At 41.1% G+C, this 12706-nt stretch overlaps 1 protein-coding gene across 1 annotated transcript; it reads right to left on the bottom strand.

The window, feature by feature from the left end:
* Positions 1–9202: 9202 nt before the first annotated feature.
* LOC110735332 lies at positions 9203–10136 on the bottom strand. Its single transcript, XM_021915506.1, has 2 exons — positions 10011–10136; positions 9203–9781 (listed from the first exon to the last, which is right to left on the bottom strand). Exons 1-2 carry the CDS (start codon positions 10134–10136, stop codon positions 9203–9205), a joined length of 705 nt encoding a protein of 234 aa, XP_021771198.1.
* Between the last annotated feature and the right edge of the window lie 2570 nt (positions 10137–12706).

Raw genomic sequence — 12706 nt, 5'->3', positions numbered from 1 at the left:
ACGCTCAAGGATGAGGGAAAGCATGATATGTTCATGATTAAAAAGGGCAAGCCGTTCAAATTTTCGGGCAAGAAGAAGAAAGGCTTTAAGGGGAAAGGTAAGAAGAAAACTTTTCCGCCTAAGTCTAAAGCTACCAAGGATAAGAAGGTAGCGTCTTCTAAAACTTATTCCGAATGTTTCTACTGTAAGAAGAAGGGACATTGGAAGAGAGATTGCCTCAAGTTCAAGGAAGATAAGAAGAACGGAACCATTGCTTCTGAATTAGGTATATTCGTTATACACTTTAACTTCACTAGCTTAACATCATGGGTATTAGATACCGGATGTGGAATCACACCTTTTTTCCAATTCTCAGGGACTAAGGAACGCTAGAAGGCTAGAGAAGGGAGAGATTGAACTCCGGGTCGGCAATGGAGCCAGAATTGGTGTCGTATCCGTAGGAACTCTCAGTTTGTCTTTTCCCACCGGGCTAGTTTTGGAACTCGATAATGTTTATTATGTTCCTAACATTACCAAAAACATTATTTCAATTTCGGCGTTGGACGCCAAAGGTTTTGAATTTCAAGTAAAGGACAAAGAATGTTCGTTATATCTGGATAATGTTTTATATGGTATTGCACATTCTGAAAATGGCCTTTATGTGCTTTCTTTAGACAAACAAGTTTATAATGTGAATAATGATACAAAAAGATCTAAGACCATAGAATCAAATCAGACTTACTTGTGGCATTGTCGTCTTGGCCACATCAACATCAAATGCATTAAGAAACTTCTACAAGAAGGTGTTCTTTACTCTTTCTATTTAGAATCGTTTGAGAATTGCGAGGGATGTCTATTAGGCAAGATGATTAAATAACCATTCTCCAAGTTGGGAGAAAGGGCAAGTGACTTATTGGGTCTTATACATACCGATGTATGTGGACCAATGAGGTCAACCACAAGAAATGGACATCGATATTTCATCACTTTCACTGACGACTATAGTAGATATGGATATGTCTACCTCATGTCGCATAAATCTGAATCATTTGAAAAGTTCAAAGAATTTCAGAGTGAAGTTGAAAATCAGCTTGGTAAGAAAATCATAGCCCTTCAATCAGATCGAGGTGGTGAATACTTGAGCCAAGAATTCGATTACCATCAGAAAGAAAAGGGTATACTTTAAGAATTGACACCTCCAGGAACTCCGCAATGGAACGGAGTATCCGAAAGGAGAAATCGAACCTTGTTATACATGGTACGATAAAAAATGGGTCTTAGTGATCTTCCTATCTCTTTCTGGGGACACGCACTTCTAACTGCGGCACTAACACTGAACCGTGCTCCATCAAAAGCTCTAGAAAATACTCGATATGAATTATGGACGAAGAAACCTCCTAGGTTATGTTTTCTAAAGATATGGGGATGCAAAGCATATGTCAAGAAATTTATTTATGACAAACTTCATCCCAAATCTGACAACGTTTATTTTGTGGGCTACCCAAAAGAAACCAAAGGGTATTACTTCTACAACAAATCGGAGAACAAAGTGTTTGTTGCTCGCGATGGTGTCTCTTTGGAGAAGGACCACCTTTCCAAAATGACAAGTGGGAGGAAAATCGAACTCGACGAAGTTCGTGAGGATGAGCAACAAAATCATAATTACAGTCAAAGTGCTCAAACAACATCTGTTCACGCAGGTCAAAATGATCAAAATGTGCAAAGTCGAACCGACAATGCAAATGCTCAATCCATTACCCTACGTAGGTCTCAGAGGCCGAGATCTCAACCTGATAGATATCTTGGTTTAGTATTAACCGAGAATCAGGACATCCTAATTATGGATGGAGATGAACCGACAACCTACAAGAAAGCGATGACAAGCACCGACTCTACTAAATGGCAAGAGGCCATGAGATCTGAAATGGATTCCATGTTTGAAAATCAAGTCTGGGACTTGGTTGACTTACCCGAAGGTTATACACCTATCGGATGTAAGTGGATTTTCAAGTTGAAAACCGACAAAGATGGAAATGTATTCATTTACAAAGCTAGATTGGTGGCAAAAGGTTACAAACAAGTTCATGGTATTGATTACGATGAAACCTTTTCACCAGTCGCAATGCTTAAATCCGTTCGGATCCTCCTAGCGATTGCTGCATATTACAAATATAAAATATGGCAGATGGACGTCAAAACCGCTTTCCTTAATGGTTATTTGGAAGAAACTGTGTATATGACACAGCTTGAAGGTTTTGTCGACCAAAACAATGCTAGAAAGTTTGAAAGCTTAAGAATTCCATTTATGGACTAAAGCAAGCAAGCAGAAGTTGGAATCTGCGATTCGATGAAGCCATCAGTAAGTTTGGTTTTATCAAGAATCCAGAAGAATCTTGTGTTTACAAGAAGGTTAGTGGGAGTGACATCGCCTTCCTAGTCTTACATGTCGATGACATATTGCTCATTGGAAACACCATTCCATTGTTAGAGTCTATGAAGGCCTCGCTTGGAAAGTGCTTCTCAATGAAAGACTTGGGAGAGGCTCAGTACATACTAGGCATCAAGATTTATAGGGATAGATCGAAAAGGATGATTGGATTGAGTCAGAGTACTTATATTGATAAGGTACTTGCTCGATTTGGCATGGAGGAGGCCAAGAGAGGTCACCTCCCAATGTCACATGGCATAACCCTAAGCAAGAAGCAGTGTCCACAGACACTTGATGAGCGGGTAAGAATGAATCAGATTCCATATGCTTCGCTTATTGGATCGATCATGTATGCCATGATATGTACTAGGCCAGATGTATCGTATGCCTTGTGTGCTACGAGCCGTTACCAATCAGACCCAGGAAATGCGCATTGGACTGCGGCCAAAAATATCCTAAAGTACCTGAAAAGGAACAAGGATAAATTCCCGGTGTATGGTGGTGCAGAGGATTCGAGAATGGAAATCAGAGCGTGAAATCAGAGTTTGCAAAGTTGGAACTGATGACAATGTAGCTGATCCACTTACTAAACCTTTGCCTCAAGTGAAGCACAACAACCACGTTGAGGCAATGAGAATCAAGCATGTAGGAGACTGGCTTTGATTTCCTTGTTTAGTGTTTTAGTTAATTTTGAGAAAAATTAATGTAAGATGCTAATTAATTATGGTAATATAAAATTTCATGCAATATTTTATTACTCTGTTATGCTATTTAATTGTGGTTTAGGATTAAATAATGAGTCCATTCGATTCTGAGAATATTCAAAATAGGGTATCAAGACCAGTCTTGGTAAGGAAACACCTATTTAGTGAACATTGAATATTATAATCGAAAATTATCCCTAATCAAGGTCATCTAAACGATGGACGATTAATGACCGATTGAGATTAGTGTGTAGTTTGATTTATAACACCGTTTCATGTGCTACAAGGACATTATTGTCATAAACCATTTGCACAGGTATTGGGTTAGAACCATACTGGATCGACCTATGAGAATACTTCTAGAAATTAAAAAAATTTGTCATAAGTATACTTCTCATTATGGCTATCGGAACCTATTTCCTCGACCATGAGTATTGTGAGTTCTCTTGTTTGAGTACTAGTTCGCTTTGATGTTGTCAAACGTCTGCCGTAATAGGGGATTATAACGGCAACACTCGGGCGACTAGGTCCTCTCAGTAAGAGGAGCTACATTACAAGACTGGGAATGTCCCCCTACTAAAATAGGGAAGATGTCTTTGTTGTATACAAGGCCTCTCGTAGAGCGAGACTGTAAAATGCATGGCCGTGCTCGGATGGATTTTAGAAATCATCTGTTTATTGACAGTCGGACTCGGAATCGAGAAACACTTCTGGACGTAATAAGGATGACAAAACAAATCTTACCTTATAGTTCATGAAGAGACATTAAGCGACATAGGAAAAAGGTTGTACACAAAATGCGTACTTGTCCGGAAGGACAAGTGGGAGATTGAAAGGAATGGTGTCCTTCGAACAAGTGTACTATTCCGTTAGTGGGTTCAGAATTATTAGAAAGCTAATATATTCAATGAGGTCAAGTGATCGGAATGCCTGGGTGGAGGCCGTTTCCGATCAATAATATTAATGAATAATTAATATTACAGCTTAATCTTGACTAACCCCTTCGGATCACACCCAAGCATTCAACAAACCGAAACGACGAATTAATTCGGAAGGAATTAATGAGTCGACCGAGTAATATTTACTTAGACGTCGAGAATTCGAGCTTAGAGCGTCGAAACCGAGCGTCGAAAGTGGAGGTGAAAAATAGTGAAAGACGAGACGAGAAATAGTAATAAATCAACAAAAGACCAAAATACCCCTAGTATCGGAATGCCCAAGCAAACCGAGTGCTAAGGGCGTATGGCCTAGCATGGTGGCTAGCATGCGCACCAAGTCAAGCCTAGGCTGGCTGGTGCGTGCTAGCGCACCCATGCTAGCATCGCAAGGCTAGGCGCTGCCTAGTGCGGGCAATGGCTTGCAAGCCATGCCGCAAAAAGCTGCAGCAGCTAGCACGCTAGGCGCGCCAGCTCGCCCCAGCTAGAAGCAGCATGGCTAGGCCATTGCTTGCTGCCTAGCAACGCTGGCCAAGGCACAAGGCCAGCAGCAGCCCGCACAAGCATGCTGGGCTTGCTGGCCAGCAGCGCCTGGCAGCCAGCATGCGAGTGCTGGGCCTGCTGGGCTTGCTGGGCGTGGCTGCCACGGACAGCAACACATGTCATCCCACCTTGGCTGCCTTGGTGCCCAAGGGTGGGTGCCATGTGGCTTGTAGCTGTGGCGTGAGTGTGTGTGGAGTGAGGTGGCCGGTTATGGGAGAGGGAGTGGGGAGCAAGTTTGGTCCCCCCCTTCTCCAAGTGGTCCTGACCTAACCACTCATATGAGCTTGCCACTTTTTAATTTATTACTAGCTTGATTATTGATTTTATTTTAGCTTTAAAATAAAATGGAAAAATCATACTATCCCACATTCATGGGAGAGTAAATGATACTCCCATCATTTCCTATAAATACCCAAGTATGGGCATTGGGAATAATGCTTGAGTAAGAGTTGAAAAAGGCATCACAATTAGTGAAAACCTTTGAACACAATATAATTACTCGGATTTTATTGGTCGGGTCTTGCTAACCCCAAGACATTTGACCTAGTCGGTTTTGTTGGTGCGGGTGGACTTCGTTGGAGGTCTCCGTGTGAGCAGGACTTGAAGCTTTCAAGTAAGAGCTCATTTTGGAGCGAAGCACGCGTCAAAGGTAATTAGCTTATCTTAATCTTGTAATTAATTTAATTATATTTATGGTTTTATTTATTGCGAGTGCGGTCTTGTTTATGGGTTTGTTTCCGTGGTGAGTCGGACTCACCAAACCCCAACAGCAAGCATAGGGGTCGAACCACAGGGAGAATTGCTTTAGCACCGTATTCATTACCTAGGGTCTAAGCTATCTCGAAACAAGAAGTGTGTATAACTAAGAGATCAAACTAAGAACGAAATGGATTAAAATTAATTTAACTAGGCACCAAGGGGAATGGGTAGGTGAAGATGACGCTTGATCATGCAATAACTTAGTTTAATCATCATCACCATCACATCACCACATCAATATCATCACATCACCATCACAACATAACCAACTTCATCACCACCATCACAACGCCACATCAATACCACAAGGCCACTATCCTCACTATCCTCCTTATGTGCAAGCAACTACCGTACCACTCTACCTTCCTATGTACACTTCAACCAACAAAAAGGACATCCTCCCCCACACTATTCTTTTGCTCGTGTCCTTTTGGTTGGTTGAAGTGTACATAGAAAGCTAGAGTGGTAGGGTAGTTGCTTGCACATAAGGAGGATAGTTAGGATAGTGAGGATAGTGGCCTTGTGGTATTGATGTGGTGTTGTGATGGTGGTGATGTTGTGATGGTGATATGATGAGACGGTGATGTTGTGATGATATTGATGTGGTGATGTGATGGTGATGATGATGATGTTTTATGATTATTTTTGTTGATTTTTGATGATTTTCTTTGATGATTCCTGAGTTTTTGTAGGTGGAGATGCTCCCAAGAGAAAAATCCACAATTCCCAAAAATCAAAATCCTTTTAATCCAAACTTTGTAGATAGCTTTTTATTTATTTTTTCTTCTTTTTGTTTATTTCTTTAGTCTTTATCTTTGTTTTCTAACCTTTTCTTGTTTTGTTGTAGTTTCTTTTGTTTGGCTCACCTTTATTGAAGCTTGAAGCAGAGATGAAGGACGTTAAAGAGCAACAATAGCTACCTTGGTGAGATTGGATATATTACCTTGTCTTATATTTCAAGCGGCATTCGGTGAGACCTTTCCTCTCTTTCTTTTTCTTTTTCTTTGAGTGCTTAGTTTAGGTCTAGTTTAGGAAGAGTTGAATGGTTTGAGGTTGATTGATTTTGGTTCCAAGGAACCTGGGATCGTTGATGTTGATATCAACGATCACTTGTATGTCGATTGGGATTTATTTGATTTACATTCCTCGATTATGAACCTTTTTAATTTCTTCCTCTTTTTGTGTGTTTTTCTTTTTCTCTTTTCTGTAACAAGCATGACTATGGCAAGTTGAAATATTTTTGATGTGGATTTTCTCATTCATTTGGATTCGAGAATTTGTGTGCCTTTTTGATGACATGACTTTAAATGCTTACCTTCCTAGTTGATGAGGGTTTCCACGGTTTAAGAATGCTTAAGGGTTGAATTAGACATATTATAAGCTAAGGTAGCCCTTGTTTAGGACTTTTGAGGACGTTTAAACCAACTAGTTCATGGGAAAGTGGTAAGATGGTGTTACTCTCCGTAGTGAATAGGATTCCCTTGGTTAGTATTTGCTTATTTTTATCCCGTGTGACCGTCATTTGTTATTTCCTTCATCATTCTTGTGAGCAGCGTTTTGGATTCTTAACTATGCATGTCTTAATCTTTGTGTTGGTATTTAGCTCCCGAGATCGTGACCAAACGACTTTAAAGGAGGAAGAGGGCATTTCTTCTCTTCTAGAAATATTCCCCATCCGTTGACATCTATCACAAGCATCCTTGAATACAGAAGGCCAAAAGAGCATAGATTGAAGGACCTTTGAGGCGGTCTTTTGAGCACTCATATGCCTACCACAAGGAGAAGAGTGGCACATATGGAGAACACTTTGAACCTTGTCGTTGGGACGCATCTCCTCAACAAATCATCGACCCCTCTCTTGAATAAAATGGGATCATCCCAAATGTATCTCTTGGCCTTGTGCTTGAGTTTTTGACGTTGTTGCGATGTGAAATCCGGCGGTATGCATTACAAGCTAAGTAATTCACAATATCCACATATCACGGCTCTGATTTCACTTCAAGGACATATAGAACATCATCTCGTAGAGCGTCCTCTATTGGCAAGCCATCATCTTCAAACCTTGCACCGCCACCACATTCTCGGCTCCCCTCTTGTCTCTCATCTCATAATCGAAGTCTTGGAGGACTAAAACCCATCTCAACAACCTAGGTTTAGCTTCCTTCTTCCCGATCAAATATTTGAGAGCCGAGTGGTTGGTATACACAATTGTCTTAGAACCAATGAGGTAGGTTCTAAACTTCTCGAATGAATGGATAACCGCTAGGAACTCCTTCTCGGTAGTTGTGTAGTTTCGTTGGGCATCATTGAGAGTTTTAGACAAATAATGTATGACATGAAGTTTCCCATCCTTTTGTTGTCCAAGAACAGATCCAATGGCCTCGTCGCTTGCATCGCACATGAACTCAAATGGAAGAGACCAATCCGGACCTTGGACAATAGGAGCGGTGCAAAGGGCTTCTTTCAACCTACAAAAGGACTTATGACAAGCATCATCAAACACAAACTCCTTATCATGTTGTAATAGGGATGTGAGAGGCTTAGAGATCATTGAAAAATCTTTTATAAAGCGCCGATAGAACCCGGCATAGCCAAGAAAAGACCTCACTTCCCTGACGTTGGTGGGGGAGGAAGTTTTCGATGACCTCAACCTTGGCTCTATCAACCTCAATGCCGGCATGGGAAATTTTGTGCCCTAGAACAATTCCACTTTCCACCATAAAGTGGTTCCCAATTCAACAAGAGGTTAGCCCTCTCACACCTTTCTAAGCAACGAGATAAATTAGATAGACAATCTTCATAGGTGGCTCCTCCAACGGAGTAGTCATCCATGAAGATTTCTATCTCATCCTCAATCATATCACTAAAAATGGACATCATGCAACGTTGGAATGTTGCAGGGCATTATAAAGCCCGAAAGGCATCCTACGATACGCATAAGTACCGTAGGGGCATGTGAAAGTTGTCTTCTCATGATCCTTTGGGTCAATCGGGATTTGGAAAAAACCCGAGTAACCATCAAGGAAAAAATAGAAGGAATGCTTTGTAAGCCTTTCCAACATTTGGTCAATGAATGGTAGTGGAAAATGATCTTTCCATGTACTTGTGTTAAGTTGGCGATAGTCAATACACATGCGCCAACAGGTAACAAGTCTAGTGGGAACTAGTTGATCATGATCATTTTTCACTACCGTCATGTCCCCTTTCTTAGGCACAACTTGCACGGCAGATACCCAATCACTATGAGCAATTGGGTAAATAATTCCCGCATCAAGAAGCTTAGCCACTTCCTTCCGCACAACCTCTTGCATGGAAGGGTTAAGCTTTCTTTGCCTTTGCCTGACGGATTTGGCATCTCCCTCTAGATCAATTTTTTGCATAAATAAAGATGGACTAATACCTTTGATATCATCAATGGTATAATCCAAAGCTTTCTTGTGTTTTCTCAAAACATTGATCAAGAGGGAGGTTTGCTCCTCCGTTAGGTTAGAATTTACAATCACGGGGAAAGACTCATCGGGACCAAGAAATGCATACCTCAAGCCCAAAGGTAGAGGTTTCAAGTCTACCTTTGGTGCTCCCTTACCATTGGGGCTCTCTTCTCTTTCTTCAACTTGAAAAAGGTCATGAATGTAAGGAGCCTCTTCTTCCATGCGTGCGCCCTTGCACTCCTTCTTGCTTTCCTCAAGCAAATCCTCATAGAATTGTATGTCTTCTTTGTGAGTACCTATCTTTGATTCATTCAACAACACACTTTCAAGAAGATCATTAGTAGCATAAAAGTGGGAGGGAGAAAATTCATTAAGAACGGTATCAAGAACATCTACCCTAAAGCATTCACCACTTGAGGAGGGTTATTGCGTGACATTATTCAAATCAAACTCAATAGAATCATTGTCAATCTTCAAGGATATCTTCCCCTCCTTCACATCGATGATAGCTCTAGAAGTAGCTAGAAATGGCCTACCCAAAATTATAGGAATCCTCTCATCCTCATCCATCTCTAGCACATAGAAATCCACAGGGAATGTGAACTTTCCTACCCCAAGGGGAATGTCCTCAACTTTTCCCATGGGGAACTTAACGGAATTGTCCGCTAGTTGGAGAGTAATGTTAGTGGGGGAGAGGGTTCCTACACTAAGCTTTTGGTAGACAGAGTAGGGCATGAGACTCACACTTGCTCCTAAATCACACAATGCTTTATCAAATTCAATGCCATTGATAGAACAAGGGATGGAAAAGTTACTCGTATCTTTCAATTTGGTAGGAAGTTTGTTGGAAAGAATTGCACTACAATTGGCGGTCAAACTCACCGTCTCACACTCCCTTCTCCCACTCAAAAGGTCTTTAAAAAATTTGGAATAGTGGGGCATTTTCTTCATAGCATCAACAAAAGGGACGGAAATATGCAAATTCTTAATGACTTCCAAAAACTTCCCAAATTGAGCATCAAGTTAAGCTCTCACAAATCGTTGTGGAAAGGGTAGCTTCTCCTCTCTAGGTTGGCGATTTAGGGGCAAGGGGGTGGCTTCTTTTTCCTTTGGCACCTCAACATTTTTTTTCTTTTCAACACTCAATGGATCATTGGGTTTTTCACCCTCATTCTCTAACTCCACCTCTTCTTGGGGTTCTTCCTCAATTAAAAGGGTCACTCCCTACTACCTTCCCACTCCTAGTTATCACGGCATACAAAGGTTTTGGGTTGAATCCTTGACTTGGGATGTGAGAAGAAGAAGAAGAAGAAGGGGATGAATTAGATGCAAGTTGAGCAATTTGGGTCTCAAGCATTTTCATATGAGCATCGGTTCATTTTTGGGCCTCTTCATGTTTCTTTTGATCCTCCTCACGCATTTTCAAAAGAGCATCTAATTTAGCCATCATGGGATCAATTGGAGGGGCTTCAAGTTGAAGAGGTTGTTGAGGTGGAGGAAGTTGGGGTTGATGGAAACCCGGAGGCCTATTAATTTGGGCATAGTTAGAAACAAATTGGCCCCTACTGCCTCCGGTGCTTTGGTTAGGAACATTCCTTTGTTGATTATTTCCCATGTTACCTTGGTCACCAAAATTTTGATTTTGATGGTCATGGTATCGGGAATAAGGTTGTTGGTTTTGATTACCATACCCCCTTTGGTTAGAGTAGCCTCTTCCATTAAAATTGGAAGGGCCTCCCCCACCATGGTATTGGTTATCATAACCACCACCACTTTGGTTCCAACCACGGTTTCCACCTTGATTCCAATTCTCCATTTGATTGGAGTTTGGCCTCAAGTTTCCTACATTTCCCATTCTAGGAGAAAAATTCATAGCATTGACATTTTCCATATTATCATAATGTTCATGGGAAGAGGGTTGAACTTCACATGCATATACACAATGAGAGGTATCATGATCATAGGTTTCACAATTAGAGCAAAAAATGCATCCTTGGAGCATTGTATTGTAAGAAGAGGAGGAGGAAGTATATGTACCATTGCCTCCCTTGGTTAAAGGGGAGGTATTACCATGAGGGTTGGACCTTTCTTTCATCAATTCATCCATTTGCTTGGTCATTTTGGAGATTTGGGTAGAAAGGTTGTTGATTGCGTTGGCTTGCTCCAATGCATAAACAACCTTACTAGAAGTAGCATCCCTTTCTCCTTCGTACCAATAATCATAGTGCTTTGCGGCCTCCTCTATAATACACTCCACTTCATGCTCTCCTTTGTTCATGATTGGACCGCCGGCCGCGGCGTCTAGGCTTGTTCTTCCTTGAGGTGTGAGACCTCCATAGAAAGTGTGAATGAGTTGATACTTGGGTATCCCATGGTGTGGGCATTGACGTTGAAGCTCTTTGTATCGTCCCCATGCCGCTCTTAGAGACTCACCACTCTTTTGGCGAAAACCTTGAATCAAAGACCGAGCCTCGGCGGTCTTCCTATGGTTATAAAACCTCCTCAAGAAAGTCGTAGTCATTCGGTCCCATGTTGTGAGAGAATTAGGGGGCACCTCCTTCTCTAGCCATTCTAGACCTCTCCCAATTAGCGAAAATGGAAACATTTTGAGGCGAATATATTCTTGAGTCACTCCATTGGCCTTTATTGTGTCACAATATTTCTCGAACTCTTTTAGGTGCTCATGAGGACTCTCAAACTTTCCACCCGAGAATTGTTTCCTCTCAATCAAAGCAATCAAATTAGGCTTGATCTCGAAATTGTTGGCTTGAGTAGTAGGAGTTAGGATCCCACTTTGCGCTCTAAAAGCTTCGGGGCCCCAAGACGACTCAAAGGCGTATTCTCTCCCATTTTAGAACCTTCTTCACTCTCGAACTTATAGGTTGAGAAAGGGTTGATATCCGAAATCGAAGATGAGTTAGGGCTATCTAATTCTTCACTTGAGGGTGGAGTATCTTCTAATTCTCTTACTTGTCTCGTTGGAGTGTGGGAATTTCTACTCCTTGCTCTTGCTTCTCTTCGAAGTAGGGACAAAGATCTCTCTAGTTCTAGATCGATAGGAACCAAAGATCTTGGGCGGGTTCGTCCTCTATTCATACAACAAAGCTAAGAAGATGAGGTAGTCTCAAACAAGAAATGAAATAGCAAATGGAAGCCGTCTCCCCGGCAACGGCGCCAATTTGACAAGGGAATAAACGCGTCGTCAATTGTCTATCCCTAGATCAAATACAATGTATAACCTAAACAAACCTAATACGAGTATGAGGCAAGCATAGGGGTCGAACCACAGGGAGAATTGCTTAAGCACCGTATTCATTACCTAGGGTATAATCTATTTCGGAACAAGAAGTGTGAATAACTAAGAGATTAAACTAAGAACGAAATGGATTAAAATTAATATAACTAGGCACCTAGGGGAATGGGTAGGTGAAGATGACGCATGATCATGCAATAACAAAGTAGCAAATCAATGGTAAACTAAACATGCTTGAGTACCGAAGTAAGGCCCAATCTATCCACCTTCTGGGGTTAATCGGTTTCTCCTAATATAGCCTCTATGTTTTCACACTAGAACCTTATATTAGAAGGTGCAAACAAAGAATTATCGATAGTAATGAATCTCAACTAAGTCAACTTCCGTTACTTGTTAGCAAAGACTCATCTTTGATCAACTAACAATGTGCACTTGCAAGAAGATCAAAGAATATCAAGCATGCAAAGACTTTAATCACCATTAACATAACCCCAACATTAAAAGCATGATCAATTAGCAACTACACCATCCCCACACCCTTCGCTAGGTGACTACTCACAAATCATATTGAAAACAATATCAATCATCAAATCAAGAAGCATCAACATGATTAATAAGCAAAGTAGAAAAATCAAAGCAAATAAGCAAAATAAAAAAAAAGGTAAAGAGAAAGA

This window comes from Chenopodium quinoa, unplaced genomic scaffold, assembly GCF_001683475.1.
Source record: "Chenopodium quinoa cultivar QQ74 unplaced genomic scaffold, ASM168347v1, whole genome shotgun sequence".
Lineage (NCBI taxonomy): Eukaryota > Viridiplantae > Streptophyta > Magnoliopsida > Caryophyllales > Amaranthaceae > Chenopodium > Chenopodium quinoa.
Note: the sequence above shows the minus strand (reverse complement) of the source record. Positions and strands in the feature narration are given on the sequence as shown.